This window comes from Neopelma chrysocephalum, unplaced genomic scaffold (assembly GCF_003984885.1).
Source record: "Neopelma chrysocephalum unplaced genomic scaffold, ASM398488v2 Primary Assembly neopelma1_65, whole genome shotgun sequence".
Taxonomy (NCBI): Eukaryota; Metazoa; Chordata; class Aves; order Passeriformes; family Pipridae; genus Neopelma; species Neopelma chrysocephalum.
In genome coordinates this window covers 4710434-4727271 of record NW_020897722.1, presented here as the reverse complement: position 1 = coordinate 4727271, position 16838 = coordinate 4710434, and the positions used below count along the sequence as shown (strand labels likewise).

At 45.2% G+C, this 16838-nt stretch overlaps 1 protein-coding gene across 2 annotated transcripts in view; it reads right to left on the bottom strand.

Annotated features, from left to right (window-relative positions):
- Nucleotides 1-16427, bottom strand: part of TTYH3 (tweety family member 3) — a 75911-nt gene extending 59484 nt beyond the window's left edge. Inside the window, exon 1 of one of the 2 annotated variants that reach the window (XM_027683488.1) lies at nt 16219-16427. In XM_027683488.1, coding sequence (XP_027539289.1) covers nt 16219-16341 — 123 coding nt within the window. In that variant the 5' untranslated portion in view covers nt 16342-16427. The remainder of the gene's footprint in view (nt 1-16218) is intronic. The other variant, XM_027683489.1, reaches the window with a different exon arrangement.
- Nucleotides 16428-16838: the final 411 nt, after the last annotated feature.

Genomic DNA, 16838 nt, shown 5'->3' with positions numbered 1-16838 from the left:
ATCAGACCTACGCCAGGAACTGGTGTTTAGTTACTCATTTGTTATTTGCCAACCACCTCCTGCTTTGTTTGCTTTTGTTTCAATGTCTTTCAGTTCACTGCTGCAGCTGGACAGACTTTCAGCCACCTTACCTTGACCAGTGCACCACATTCCCTGGCTTTATAATAACCTTCAGTGTTAATACCTACAGTTACCTTCATGGCTAACTTTGGTTTGAAAACAGCTTTTCTGTAGCACCAGGTACCTTGTTACCTGTGCAGATCAGCAATTTGCCTGTTTGGGACATTATCCCAAAGTGGGATTCATCAGTGTGTAAAGCAGAAAAGCCCCAGGCCGTGTATGAACTCTCTCACAAAATATGCCACAAAAGGGAGACACAGGTGAATCGTTTTGCATTTGAGTAGTTTTATACATATTTCTAGGCCAGGCCACACCAGACATTCAACTTGCACTTAAAATATCTCAAACTTAAGATCCACCCTTCCCTACATGAAATTTTTCTTTCTATTCTTTACAGACAGGTATTTTAAGCCTCATTTGTGAATGTATTTTCAGTGAGCATCCTAATGAGGACGAAGAGAAGCATAAACTACATGCTCCAGTGTAGGACTCAGAGAATCTCTTACTGAAGCTTATTTTCTAATCAAGTGGGGCTGTCAGACTTCATTAACTGCAGGACCACCAGTAAAAATGCATCCATTGCAGATTCTCTGAAGCTAAAAAGAAGAGAGTTATATCCTCCTTAGCAATTCATTACTAGTGATTAGGATCCCTTTCCACAAGAAACACCACCACCAAGAAAAGTAGTTTAGGCAAAAATACAGAGTTAGATCTGGTCTGACCAAGCACATCAGATTAGTGGGGAACATTATCTCGACTCCCAACCTACACAGAAAGCTGGAACATTGACAAGAGACTTTTCACAGCACTTAAGGGCTGGCAGCAGTTGCCCAGAATTCTTCACCCTTTAAGCAGGTGTTAAACCTCCTGGGAAAGAGCCAAACAGTACATTTGACATACTGAAGCAATTGAATCATTTGTTACATCACCAAAACACTGCAAAAAGTGGGAGCAATTCACTAGAAAAAGGTTTTGAGGAGCCCCATGATAAAATATCCTGAAGCCACAGAACAAATATCTGCAATAACTCCCATGTTTTCATGTTGCTTTTTATTGAATGAAGGCAAGTGGTGCATAAACTGCAGAACAAAGTAGGGCAGAGCATCTGCTCAAACACTCTTACAGAGCACTCAGTAACTGTTCTCACTTAAATCTATGCAGCATAAAACCAACCACGATACCAAGTGATGTAGTTCTCTTTCCTTTATGGGTCTGCAGAAAAACATCACAAGACACCCTTAGTCTTCATTGCAGGAGCTAAAGACAGAAGCTTTTGATTTTGCTGGTTCTTCCCATCTTTAAAAATAAAACAGCCATCTCAAGTTTTTACTAAAAAGAGAAAGCAAGCTTGAGTGTGTATTGAGAAAGCATTTTAACTTAACTCTACAGACAGCACTAGTGGGGGAAAAAATGCAGTACTTTGTAGCAGACAAACCTTACCCTCTCCAGACTGGAGGGTGAGGGTGCTCTGGATAGGGGAGTGGGAAGAAGGAATTCAGGGAGAGAGATGGCAAGAACATGTCCCTGGTGCCTTCAGGGTTTTAATCACATTAGCTGAGACAAGGCTGCCCACTGCACTTGCACCTTGAGATCAGTAACAGGCTCTCTATAGGGTTTATCCTGCCTTGCTAATGACACAGATTCACCTTCTTAAGGCTTTGTGGTTTTAAAGGACACACCACACACGTGAATGCCCTTCCTCCTCCCCTGTTCTCTGGTGACACAGCCCCTGGGTGCCACACAGCAGGTGAAGCAGGATGCTGCTCTCTGCACACACATCATTATTTACCCTGCTTTGCTCCACGTTAATGAGGGTATTTACATGAGGGGGCACTTCCTTCCTGAATTCTTTGTGCCCTCCATCCTTACTAGGCACCATAATCCTGTTTATGACATGCTGGTTGCTATGGAAGTGATTATATTGTCACTAGATTATACCCTCATGTGGAAAGCATGTAAGTGAAGGAACATGAGCAGGTTTTTGCATACATTTAAAGGCATGATAGTGCAATCCCACGTGTAATGACTGGGAGCTTTAACAGTAGCTTCCAGACACAGAGTATGACCATAAGGAATAGCATGGCATCAAGTTTTCATTTGGTTTTCTCCTAAAAAAAAATGAGATTTTTTTTCCATTTTCATGTCACCAGCTGCCACTATTTAATTTTAGACAGTGCCCTGCAGCTGAACAGTACAGTCCCAGCCACTTTCCCAGGACCCTGAAAATACTTCAGCGCTCAAAACACCATCTCTTTAGTCTAAAGATCAGAATGAAAGAAGTGACAAGATCATATAACCAAGCTCCACAACTCTAACTGCCCTTTTGTTGATTACTGTCTTTTATAAGAGCAAGGATTCAGAGAGCAGAGGCAAGAGAGACAGATCGTCTCAGATCTGACACGCTCGGTGAGACGCATGACTAACTCAGCTTGAGCTACAGAGCAGGACAGTGGACGTGCCTGGAATGAGTAACCCCACTTGGAAGCCTATTTGCCATGGGCACAGGCATGGGGGGTTATCTGGGTGCTGCCTGGATGGTAAATACATGACAGTGAAGAGTGCAGTGTAAATAGCCTGAAGACCCTGTTCCTTGCAGGCAGCTGGGAATCACACAAGACACTTTCCTACCTACTGAGACCCCACTCAGCAGCACTGGAGGGGCTTTAGATTTTTACAGCCAGGATTGTCCAAGAAGCTATCACCCCAAGTGCAGCATTGATGACAACATGCAGTGGCCAGCACCATTCCCCCAACTGATGGTATGAGCGCACATGTGCTCTGAACCCTTCCTCACCTACAGCACAGCTCCAGCCATCAGCACACCCATCCAGGTCAGGCAAGACAGAAATACTGTAGTGGAACACAAAGAGCCACACAGCCCAAACCACAGGTGTACCAAGAACAAGATGCTTACCCCAGTATAGCGAATGTTTTGACTACACAAAGAATATACAGCTTGCAGTTAACATCAAACCTTACACCCTGTAATGCTTGCTCACTGCAGCTTTAGAACAACACTGCGGTTCCTCTTCGCACCCGTCCTGTTCTAACAGAAAAAGATATCCCTCATGGAGAATAAATCCGAGGACAACACTTGTTTCCAGAGGCTCTCAGCCCTGTTTACAGTTAGCCTGTGTTCATAGCACATGGGCAAGACTGCACTGACCAAGGTCCGAGTGCAGCTACACAGAAAACACTCAGGATCTCTGTTTTCCCAGGAGATGTGACCAGTGTGACTTGTCAGAAGGCAGCAGCATGTCAAAGGCTAGTTGAGCACATCCCCAAGGATGAAAGTCTTGTAGGACTAGCTTTAGTATCAAAGAAATTGTCATATATGCGTTTGTGAGTAGGAAGTAAAGAACTAAATTGCTGGTGAATCCCATCTGAAGGCACAGATGTTAGAAAGGAAGCTCAGCATTCACTACATCAGACAAAGCAGCAAATTTCACTTTGGCAGGGAAAAGAAATACAGACATGCCTGGTTTGAACTTGATGATGTACTTGATGAGTACTCAAAGTCTATCCTTAAAACTGCTTCTTTCTTAGCAACCTTATATTTAATTTATTGCACCAAATAATCAAGACCACTCTTACCAAAGCCAACACATGTAAACCAAACCTAATAATTAAGTTAGTGATGAAAGTCCTGCCCAGAGGTTATACCTGCAGAACTACATTTCACCAGTTGGATATGTCACTGCTGTGGTACAAGAGGTACATCTCCTCCCATGAGCAGATGATTCAGATATATCCACAAAATGAAGTTGGATCTGCAGAGGACATTAAGAGGTGGGTCAATCACAGGCAGAAGATGCAATAGCTAGCAAATAGCTAGTAAATGTATTTAGGACAGTAATAAGACAGGCAGCAGTCTCTCAAAGCAACATTTTCTTGAGAACAAAATTAAGAGCAATGAAATACTATAGCAGCCAACTGAACTTTAATAGCTGCAACAAAATGCACACAATAAAGGTGCAAAGGGCACTGCAGTGAGACACACGTGACCCAGCAAGCCGATGCCTCAGTAAGAATTTCAGACTTAAGATACTGGGAGTACACAGACAAGAAGAATTAACATGCCAAGGGGGGATTAGGGTAACAAGATCCTCATACCTCCTCATCATCCTCTGCTGGGAGAGGAGGCAAGTTCACAGCTTGTCCCTTCCTCCTTCTCCCATAACCTCCACATCACCCGAGGCGAGAGCTAAGCTGCACTAATAAAAACAGCAGAGCCAGCGTTAACTGTCCAACCTTGTTATTTACACCTCAGCAGAACCCTCCCAGCATCTACTATCACTCACACGGCTCCTCCAAGAGCTGCCTGCTAGCACAGAGGCCTTGGAAGAACATCCCAGAGTGCCGTTTGTCCACGTGGAGAATTCTTTCAACAGCACTTGACGTATTTTATATTCGCCACCTTTAGTTTCACATTTAATATTGAAGCATTGAAAATGCTGAAAAGCTTGTGTTTGAAGAGATTTTTAATTTGCAACAGGTCAAGCTGAAAAAGCCCAAAAAACCAACCTCTGCAGTGATCAAGAGGTTCACTGTTAGAGTATCAAGCTTCCTAGATCATGGTCTCCGAGACCAGCCAAGAACTTCACCAGGACGTTTACTCAGCTGTCCTTATGGGAATGAAAGGCTATTTTAGCTTTGGGAATTTGTTGCTCTCACTAACTTGTCTACACAGGTTGATTCAACATCTGTTGTCTAACCTGTAAGAATTTTGGATATATACATATGTAAGGAAAGGCCAGTGATCCAGCACATTTGACCTCAGAGGCCAGGGATGAAGCCCTGTCCTGCCCAAGCTCCAGGCACTGCTTGGTCTCATAAGCCAACAACAACTCAGACTGTGTGGGGAGAGGACAGGAAGGACAAAGAGAAGACGACGGTCACATTTTGAAATACTAAAAAGCACACAAGAAGTGGTGTTCAGTGGTATTAAAATAGCACTCTCATCCGAAGTAAAGATTTCTGTTATAGCTACACAAGTGTCAAACAAATCATTCCATCCTCACTGGATGTGCTATCTGTGCTTTCCACTAAATCCAGACAGAAAAAGACCCAAAACACAGCTGATCCATTTTTTCCTGCCACCTACTACAACTGAAACAGTTTCCCCTCTTAAAGGAACATGAACATTAACACTTGCCATTGCCTAGCAGTACCTCTAATCTACTCTTGTGCAATAGCTCCCATTTTCTCAAGCCCGAAGTGTTCATTCTAACCTTACTCAAGTCAAAATCCAAAGGAAAAAAAAGAAGCAAACCTATCTTTTTAATCATATTTGTCTAAGCTCAGTGACAGTCAGATATCTCCGTCCCCAGCCTTTTCCTAGGTCTGTGCCTTTTTGGTTTGCTTGCACTTGACAGCCTGTCAGTCCAATGCTAAATGGAGATCATGTTGTCAGGGTCTACTATGGCATTCACAGTGATCAGAACTACAAGTAGAGTTGCAATAAAGTAGAAATAAGTCCTTTCCTGAAGTCCTTTCAGCCTTCCCTCTAGTTCTCCTTCTGCAAAAGAAAAAAGCCCATGAGTATTTCGAAGATACCAGAAGTAGTACAAAGCTCTCACAGAAGACCCCAGTCATCTGTTGCTGGGGGTCAGCCACAAAAATTAGTTCTGAAAATTATCTTCCTTCCCATTTTGGAAACAAGAAGAGATTACAAAATTATAGAAGTTCGCTATTGACTTTTTCCCCCCCCAGAAGACTCAAAAAAAAGTACCTGGTACTTTTCATTGTAGAACACTCAGCTATTCTCTAACTTCCAAACAGCAAAATGGGCACTGTCTGCAACACCTGCAACTGCTCCTGTTAGACTTATTCCAAAAGTGTGATTCCCTCAGGTGCTAAAAGTTTAAGATAACATGTTTGAGTAACTCTTCCTTAGATTCTCCTTCCTCTTTTCTCTCCTTGAAAGTTACACTATTACACCTCCCAAGCAAAAAAAAAAAAATATCTGTAAGCAGGACAACTCCACCCTTTCCTCTTAGTTCAACACCAAGAGGCAAGATTCAGCTGAGGTCAGCCACAAGATTCAGACAGAGGTCAGCCACTACACACACTCAGCTGCTTCCTTCATTTCTATGCCCTTGCATGTTCCTCACCAAAATCCAAACCAAGGAAGAGCTCATCAGATCTATATTTGCCAAAATCCCATGGATTCTGCAATTGATGCAGCACAGCTTGTTACAGCTGCAAACGTTCCTGGGCTCTGATAATTATAAGCCCATGGCTGGGTGTCTAATTAAAGGAGGAATGAATTAATGAGTTTTACCAAAGGCTTTTGAGTCCCCATTATAATTCTCACCCTTAATCGGCAGCAGGACACTCAAAGGACAGCGGGAGCAGGATCAAGAGCAGAGACGGGGGATGGATAAACCACCCCCAGCTGATGCTTCTCCCCATCACGTTCCTCTCCAACATGTCACTGTCATTCAGACCCCGACAGCCAGATCAAACCCAGCAGGAAAACGCCTGGGCCTTTTGGACAGCTGAATACAAAAATGCTTCCTGAAGCTGCCACAAAGCACACACCAGCCTTTGAATGCCGAGAGCGGCGAGATGCCGGGCGAGAGGCTCCGCAGAGCGCTGACTCCGCCACTTCCATTCATCCCGGCCCCAGCCCCCACCCAGCGCTAACAATTACAGTTCAGTCTCAGGCTCCCAAGGAGGCAGAAATTGAAAACACGTTTTCATTGAAGCACAGCTTGAATTTCATGAATTCCATTACTCTCGACTTTCTCAGCATTTCCTGGAGTGAATACTGTAAGACAAGGGAGAGAGGGGACAGGAGGGCTGGAGGTAGGGCAGCAATCCTGTGTCACCCCTCTGACCATGCCAGTCCAAAAACAGACTAGGGGCTCTTGCAGCGAGGACATGACTGTTCCCAAACAAAAGAAAATAAGTATATGCTAAACATAAGTTTAGGGAGGAAGTGAAATAACCAACTGCCAGAGGCCTCGGAACAGTAACAACCTCCCTTACGACCAGCACTTAAATAGCAAGGCTGCAGGCACAGCCCAGATGTGAAGCACTACGATTTCAGCAAGCAACAGAAAGCATCTCTTTGGCAGGCTGAAGAATTCTTAGCTACTACAGCAAGTATCAAAATAAGCAGTTTATCAGCTACAGGAACTTGAGCACACTGTTAACTGCGAGAAAGTTCACCCCAGGGAAAAAGCGATGGTAATCGGAGAGAACAGGTAGCGCCAAGCAATGGGTCGTTTTTTCCACATGTACAGTTGTAACACAATCAACGTTGGGATTATTCAGTTTTGCTAATTAACACCCTATGGAGAGCTTTGATACCATTAGCAATACTCTTAATGGTTCCGTCACCGACATCCTTTTCCCTCTCTCCCCGACCCCAGCCCGGGCCTTATCTTAAGGAGCATTACATCATCTACTGCACCAAGGCCTCCTTGTAACAGACACTATTATGCAACTGAAGTGCCTCCATTTGGATTTTGGCGTTATTTTGGATTTCGGTGTTGAATAGGCGGCTTGTTTAAATTCTCAGCATGAACAGCAGCATTTTACAGCCTGAAAAGGGTGTCCGTGCACAGGCACCAACACTGGCATAAAAACTCGTCTGAATGTGTTATACATTTGTGAAACATCCATTCCCCACATTCCCCTTTCCCCTTGTCCAGGAATAAGTCCCGCATTGTTAGGACTGATTAGCAATATCTTTCATCCCTAATTTCACACTACAAAGGGCTTTCATGCATATGCACGTGTGGCACCATTCTGAGCCATATCAGCCACAAAAAGCATTTAGTACTGACCGAGGAAATCGAAATCTGAGGATGCAGCTCCAGTTTAAGTGAGGGGACTGTCAGCTCTTCCTCTGGCTGGTTTCAATGCTGCTCTTACTACTGACCAAAAAATGCTCATTTTTTAAAATAACAACTTAAAAGAGGTCTGGTACACATTACATCTGCTGGAGCAAGCAACCTGATGACCATGTGAAAGCACAAATGATTGTACATGTTACCCTCATACCCAAGCGCTCAGAGAAGGGAACGGTACAAGTGTCATGACCGAGTTACACCAACTGCTGTGTCCATGGATTGCATGCTAACCTACTTTTCTTTTCTTGCAAGAGAATAGCCTTGCAGCCTTAGCACACAAATGACTACTTTGCAAAAAACGTGCACATTTGCAGCCTACCAAACCCTAAAGCTCACAATTACAAGATCAAACTCAGAAACTCTAAGTGGCTCATTACCCAGAAATCTTAAGGAAAAAGAAAAAAAAAAAAAAGGTCTGAAATGAAAGCCTTTTGCAACATGAAAGTGCTCTGTGGTTTGCTCTTTCCTAGTTTATCTAATACAAAAAAAAAGAAATACCATCACCATGGCTCTGCCCCACAGCTTCTGTTCACTAGATACCTGCAGACTCTGTCACCATGTAACAAAAGTAATTCCTGGTTTGAGGATAAATGTAACCAATTTCTAGTTTTTCACCACTGCAACACAACCAACAGTCTCAGTCACCCCTTGAAGTGAAGGCAAAGGGAGGATTTCCAACAGTGAGGACTTTTTTCTCTTTTTTTTAGACTGCCACGAGTGCATCCCCAGGACTAAAAGTCCTGCATGAACTTGATCCTCCTTGATTTTAGCTCACCTGTCTTATTAATCATCGTCGTCAGCTGAAACAAAGAACTGGTAGGATGACATACCCTGAAAGTACAAACAGCCTGGCAAAGAGAGAAGCAAGGTTACTGGGTTCTGGTTTTATTATTATTATTATTATTATTATTATTATTATAAATAACTCTCCAGGATATACCAATATATCCCTGAGCATTCTTAGTCTCATTCAGGTCTTAAAAGTGAGAATTAAGGTTCAGTACAGAAGATAATCCTGATATATTCCAAAGTTACTCAAGTGTCGTCTGAACCTTGCAGCAAATAAATTCCCAGACATCACGTCCCTTCCCCCAGCTATGGGAATCACATTCAGTTGAAAACAAGCCAAGTTCTCCTACCCACTCAAGGGGAATGGGAAGTCTCACCATAACTGGTAAAAAGTTTACTACTGAAAGATATAACAGAAACAAGAAGAGAATTGACAGTCATCGAGAGGTTAATGCAGACGAGGTGCTGACTCCCCTCCACTCCAAGAAAATTAAGAGTGAGCACTATCTTACTCACTGCTTGCTTTCAGCCACCCAAGCGTATTCAGTTGACATCAAAGAACATAAAAGAGTGACTTCAGGAGAAGCCTTGGCCATCACTGCTTAGCATTCAGCACCCCAATCCTTAAAACAGGTACAGGACTGTCCCTGAGAGGAGTCGCACCAAGGTGACCAGGCAAGCTCTGCCACAGCACAGTCCTATTGCATCAACACAAACAGCACCAACCATCAACTCTGGACTTCACCCCTTCCATCAGCAAGTGTGCTGGTGGGGGGAAGGGGTATAAAATTAGCCTTGTCCTAGAAGAACAAGGAGGGAAAAAAAGAATAAACGGAAAAAAGAGAGAAACTCAAGGGATTGGAAGGCACTCGTCCCTCCAACTGTCTGTTCTCAAGTCACATATGTCAGGAAATCTGATGTGACAAAGGCCCATAACTTACATCTCACTATCAATGGACAGATTTTTGTTTACAGGTTCAAAAATAAATCTAATCCCAAAATAAAAGTAGGATATCAAGAAGACTTGTAGCACAGCTCCTTAATCCACACTCAAAGCTTTGGGATTAAGTCAGAGAAAGCACCTGACTTCCTACCCTTAATCTCCAGAGTCATGCCTAATGGGATATGTTCTTCTGGGTGAGAATTTCTCATCTCACTTTCCCTAATAATGAAAAATAAGGAGCACTAAAAATCCACATCCACATCTGCTTTAAGCAGTGCTTGTTTTATTGGATCAACATTTAAACAAAGGCGCTTTGTTAACCTGAAGAGCGCAAATGTTCCTCTGCTCAAAAAGGCATTAAGAATTGAGGGGAAGAGGGAAAGAAAAAAAATTAAAAAAAAGAAAGAAGAGAAGGTAAGACTGAACTGATTTTGATGGCTCTTTCTCCAGATTGCCAGTGATCAGGTTTTGCAGACCTGGAGACATATGGTGTTACACTCATATAAAAAAAAAAAAAAAAAAAAAAAAAGGGGATTTTTCAAGAGGATAAATGTTGTCTCGGTGCAGAAGTACCAAGGTGCCAGTGGCTGGCCACCACAACCAGACAAATGTTTTAAATTCTGGTTCTACTCTTCCAGCTAAGAGCAGCATGATACCTTCCATGGTACCTTCAGAGCAAGCTGCATAAAGGTCTCTTAAGACTGGGAAGCTCACGGGGCTGGGCAGCACCATCTTCTCTGTGCAGGATTAATACTTTTAGGATCCTGCCCAGATGAAGCAAGCATGGTTTACACCTTTGCATACTCACTTGCACCTCCTTCCCTCCAACCCCCACAAGGTGTTTCACATTTTTCCAAGACACCTCTCACCCCTCTGTGTGTGCTCTGCTCTGTTCAAACCATACATTTAGAACAGTTACTTTTTTTTGTCTAGAGTAAGGTAATCTACAGTCAGGGTTTCCAGAAACTGTCAGTTCTCAGGAGACCATCTGAAAACGTAGCAGCACAGCATGGGTCAGCAAAACAAAGTAAGGCTGCAGACAGAAAGCTGGCAAAGGTTGATTTTTTTTTTCCTGTCTGTACACCATATGCTGCTGCATGACTGGATGTACAGTCAACAGAAAACGTTGTATGTCTACCTTTGGTAAAAAACAGCCATCAAAAGTTGTCTTGATTCTACATTTTTGGTTATTCATTGTGCTGCAGTTCCTTAGGAAAGGTTCTTCCAGATAAAACACAGAATAGAGGAGTCAGACCACAGCACCAATTTGCTGATGGTTACTCATGCAGCAGAGAATGACGAGTAAAGGGAAGAGGGGATTTACCATCAGTTCTTAGAAAAATAAAAGTAACTTCAAATTCATTAGAAAACATTGGATTCTACTAACAGGGGTCGCTTAACCTTTCTGGAAATACAAGCAAAGTAGTGCTACAGCAGGAGAGCTGATCAGACCTTGGAAATGGTCCATCTATTCTTGAAAGAAAGAAACCTTCAGTCCAACCCCTTTAAGGAAGGCACATTACCCTCTGACTTTGAGCCAACTAGACAAAAACACGTCATCCAACTTGACTAATACACATGTTTCCAATTTACAGAAAGACTCTTGGTTTCAAAATTGAAATAAGACGCCAGTACAGTAGAGGAAGTTCTAAAACAATCTCTATAATCCAAGTTTTTTGGCAGTTTAGGCTCCATCACGTTTTTCCAGCCAAGAAATACTTCCAAAGATGACATTAGCTGTCATGTGCAGGGAAACAGCCTCACAGAGCCAGAAAGTACCTGACAGAATTAATTTCTTGCTGAACCTTTGGCTATGGGTTCAAACACACATGCCTTGGATTAGAGTTGGCAAGCCAAAAGAAGGGAAGCATCTCTGGGCTTACACAGCACCTTTCCCTGCTGGATCCCTCCTCAGCACACGTTTGGTAAGAGAAAAAGAACATTACGGGACAAAAGCACTGACAGATGTATGACAGGGAACTCCTGGGTGACAACACTGAAGAGACCATCTCAAAACCAAGGACTAGAGCGCAGCCCTGCTCTTATTGATGCTTCCTTTAGCACGATTCTGCATCTTAATTGGTGTGAATCAATCATCCAGTCACTTTCCAAAGCACACACTGTTGCCATTACACCTACTAACCGTGCATCTGCAGTTCTGACTCTTACTGAGAAAGCACGAAGTGGTGCAAGGAATGAGTTTCAAAGATGCTGGAGAACTTTGCCTTTTTCCAAGCTTGATTCACACATAACCTATGCGTTTACACAGAGCCGTGTCAACATTGCCAGTTTCCAGCAATGAGCAAAAAGCTGAAATTCAAGTCAAGGTTCCCTGGCTTAGCTTTCACAGCCTCTTTTCTCCTTCACTGTTCACAGCACACTTCTCAGCACACAGAGACTCAAGAGCTAAAGTATTGTGGGCTCCTTTTCTGTCAGTGCCATAGACACCCTGACTCAAGCAGGTATCCCATTACCTGTTGTTGTGCTGTGTTACCAAAGCTATTCAGCTTTTCTACTTCTTTCCAGCATGTGACCTCCACACAACCTCAAGGCCCTTAACCAACTCTACCCTGAGAAAGAAAGTGAATTCAACTAAGTCAGTCACAAATACTTACATTACTAAACAGATTAAACCAGTGACATCACCAGTCTCAGGGCCATCTTACTGGGCCAATCAACTGAATTGGAAGTGGACAGTACTGGTAAGATCATCATCATTTGTCCAGCAGCAAAAGGCAGGGACACCAGAACTGGTGTTAGCATGATGCTGTCAGAAGGAACAGGAGCTTTGCTCCATTTTTACATTCCCTTCACTCCAGAATTTGTGACTCACTACACAATGAAAAGGCTTTGCAGAGCACTGCAGTATGACTCAGATGAGAATACAGCCAGAACAAAGCTGTTCATATCAAGATATTTTCAACCCCAATGATTCATGGGAGGATTAGGAAAAGAACCGGTCTGATAAGATCCTCTATAGGGAGGGCTATGGAGCAAGTCCTGCAAGCAGCACACGAAGACAGCTCTGATAGGACTCACCAGCATGCCAAACACCTGGAGAAGAAGGATTACAACCCCAGCTCAATCTACATTGAGGTTCACCTCAATTCCCCCAGAAAAAAAAAAACCAAACAACCAGTTGTACTGCTGTCCACAGCTTGTCGTGGGGAAAGTGGAGCATCTGAAGGACATCGGTACACACATACATTTTTAAACAATCTAGTCTGGAGGGGAAGGATCTGTTCTGCTCCTCCACACTCGCACACACTGTTCTAGCCTAACGCAACAAGATATGCTGTGGGAGAAGATAAGAGTAAGTAATACCAAGAGAAAGCGTTTCAGAGCCTGACTCAGGTGTACGCAGCCAAAACCTGCAGCTGCACTGATGTCAGCCCTTGGCAGCAACACCACTGTAAGTATTTCTCATGCTCTCAGACAAAAGGAGGAAGCCCTGGTAGGTTGGTACACAATGGACACAGCTGCCTTGAGAGAGGTTGGTGCACAGGGGTGTCCCTCCTGCTCTGACCAAGGAGACTACACGGGACAGAACAGCACAAGTGGCCATCAGATCTGTGTCCTGCTAGATATTCCCCATCATCCAGGGTCCCAGAAGACTTGACAAAGAGCTAGACTTCAAAGACTGGCAGTATGTGCTTATCTACCTGTGCTTCAGAGAGGTTTCAGGGGACAAGAGCTCATCTGCTGCTTCAGTGGAACAGCGGCTTGCACATCACACTAATCCTTGCCAGGCAGAGGTGGAAAGCTTGTTAAATCAGCAGCCTCCTCACCTGCAGGAGCACGTGGCACTGCAACAAGTGACATGACAACAGGCTAATGCAGGGCACTGCCTTTCACTTCTGGCTGAAGTGAGATGTTCAGCTGATGCACAAATTCAAAGCCTGTCATCAACACATGAGTACAAGGAACAGGTAAATATTTACTAAGAGGTTACAAAAGGAAACAGTTCTATAAGGAAAGCAATGCTTTCCCTTGGTTGGGAAATCTTTTCTAGACAAGCAGTAAAGAATCAGAAAGGATACATTGCTTCTTTCCTCATAACAAATCAGAATGGGAAGGGACGCTGAGCCCAGCTGTATGTCTATTTATGATGACAGTGCAGCTACCCAATGGCTTGAAGTCATGAAGTTTAGTAAAGGTCTTTCCTTACTATAGCTAGGGACGCCCTGCCCTTATCCACTCCCATAAACTCCCAGCTAGCATCCCCTACTGACCTCTCCTCAACCTCTGGAGAACTCAAATGTAGTGTGTAGTTCAACAGTTCATACTTAAGAATCAGGGTATCAATCACTAATGGAATACAAAACAAAAATACACACAAATTTGTGGCAATGAGACCTACAAAGTAAAGAAAATAAGCAGAATTTAAGATTAAAAATGGACTTCCTTATTTTGAGGATGTATACAATCCCACCTGCTAAATACAAAAGGTTCCTAAAGATAAGGGGAGACAATGCCAGCACAGGCTGCAAACAGAGCAAGAGATGCATATTCATAACAAAGCTAATAGAAAAAGCCTAGAACTCAAAACCAAAAGGCCTTCTGAACAATTTAAAGCATGAGAGAGCATTCAGTTCCCAGCCCAGGATTAAGTTTCCCTGTTTCACTGCATTAGAATTAATCTGTGTGGCTACGAACTCCAGAGTCAACTTGCAGAGCCACAGCAGCTTCGTTATATAACCACGACACAGAGAGCACAGGCTGCATTGCTGGAGCCTGTTTGCTCCCCCTCACCAACACCAAAACCAGCAAAGCTGCTGCTGCTCAAATCATTCTCTTGACGACAGATGCCTCAGTAATCCAGACATTCGAGTTTGGATTTGATAAGACGTTTTCTTGCGAGCTGATGTTAAGACTTAAAAGGCCATCGACTGCTGTGCAAGAAGTCCTTAATATCATCAAGGGAGGGGAGGCAGCTACACAGGAGGAGAACAGCAGAAGGCTCTAAGTGGGAATGTGATTACTGTAGAAAAATTATCTGACAAACAAACACAACCCCGGATTGTTGCTAGGAATGCTTTCAAGCAATTTAAGTGAAAATCAGTACATCTGCCATCTATTCAAAGGTCAACTACTGCTTGTTTCACGATAACACACTCCCAAGAACATCTTTCCATGAACTCTTAACTTCTGATCTCCAGCTTCTCATATACCTTGTTTTAAAGGCAGTTACCCTCTGAGGTCATGGAAATACAGTTCAGCTGCTGTGCAGCATTACATCTGCATGTGGCCATCTTGAACTCTGCTAAGCCAAGGGAACTAAAATTAACAAATTGAAGCCCCAAATACAAAGTTATGTCAAAAGTCCCTTTGATTTACAGGTTTCAAGGTGTTTCTTTGTATCCACCCACTGCTCTTTAAATACATCTCTCGCATTTTGCTCTAGCGTCAGCCCACAGGTCCGTTCATCTGTTTAAAACAAAAAGCCAAAACATACTGATTTCTCAAGTATTTCTAATACCTTCTATTTCCAGGATAAAATGAGAACTGTTTAGGTGCCTCAGCCTTCCTGCCTGTGTGCATGACAGCAGGCTGCATATATAGGACACTGCAAGTATGTTCAGAAAAGCAAAATGGTGTTTTCAAAACCAGAGAGCGTGGCAAAACGAGGCAGCAGAGCCTCTGCAGCTCTGTTCCAAGATGACAGCAGAGATCACAGATGTTGGAGCGCACAGATTCACTCCACAATCATTTTAATTACATGCCTAGCCAACCAAGCACAGGATACGGGCTAAGCAGCATTAAAAAAAAAAAAAAAAAAAAAAAAAGCGGCACACAAGTATTGTGCGAGCATCCTCCCGTGCACTTGATGCTAACGCCGCTCTCGTGCATTAAGTCATCTGTTTTCCAGCAGGCAGGCAGTCGGTTTTGGGAAGGCACTGCTGGCCTCTCTGCAGGGCTGGCGGCATCGATGAGGATGGTCAGCGCAGCCTGCACAGGGTTATCGCCGGCGATGGGGGGTTATGGTCCAGCCAGGGGCACCAGGCCGGGACGGTGCCTTCGCCTGGGCAGCGCTGGGACCTGGCCAGGGCACCCACCAGGGCAGCTCCAGCCCCGCTGCCGGGGCCGCTCCGCGATGCGGTTCAGTGGGCACGGTGGCGTTCGGTCAAAGGTTGGGCACGATGACCCTGGAGGTCCATTGCAACCTTAACGATTTTATAATTTCACCTTCTGCCAAGAAGAACTTGGGGCTTCCAGCAGCCTGGCAGGGGGGGTGGGACAGCTCAGGGCTCCTGCTCACCTCGCCGGCAGCGACAACCTCCAGCCGCCAGCAGGGAGACCCCTGCCCTGACCCTGGGCAAGGGGATGGAGGGGGCAGCTCCTGCCTGCCAAAACCTCACGGAACAGGGGGACACGGCACCGACCGACACCCACGGGCACCCACCCGGAGAGCCCCAGCGGGGGCCGGGCATCCCCCTTTCCTCCTCCTCCTCCTCCTCCTCCTCCTCGCCCCCAGGCGGTCCGAGCCCGCTGCCCAGCACCCACCTGCTGGTACTCGGCGTCGTGCGGTCGGAAGTCGGCGGCGGTGAGCTCCCAGCGCAGGCTGAGGTGCGGCAGGCGGTGCAGGAGGCTCACCCACCAGGGCGGCGAGTAGCTCACGCCCGCCATGGCCCGCGCCGCGCCTCACCCCGACCCGCGGGCCATGGAGCGCCTCCCGCCTCACCGCCGGCCCCGCATGGCCCGATCGCCCCCGCGGCCCCCGCGCTCTCCCGCTCCCTCTTTGTTCGCCCGAGAGGCTCCACCGCCCGCGCCCGGCGCCGCCCGCCCGCTCCCATTGGCGCCGCCGCCGCCGCCGCCCCGCCCCGGCCCGGCCCGGCCCGGCCCCCGCGCTGGGATCGCGGCCCCTGCCCCGCACACGGTGCTCCCCGCAAATATCTCACAGACATCCCGCAAACGCTGACAAACGTTCTGCTGCGACGGGGTTTGTACGACCCGTCAGGTCACAGAAGCAGCCAGGTTGGAAAAGACCTCTGAGATCATCCAACCTGCGACCCAACAACACCTTGTCTGCTAGACCATGGCACCAAGTGCCACATCCAGTCTCTTCTTAAACTCCTCCATAAATAATTATCTCTTCTTAAATACCTCCAGAAATACTCTATTCA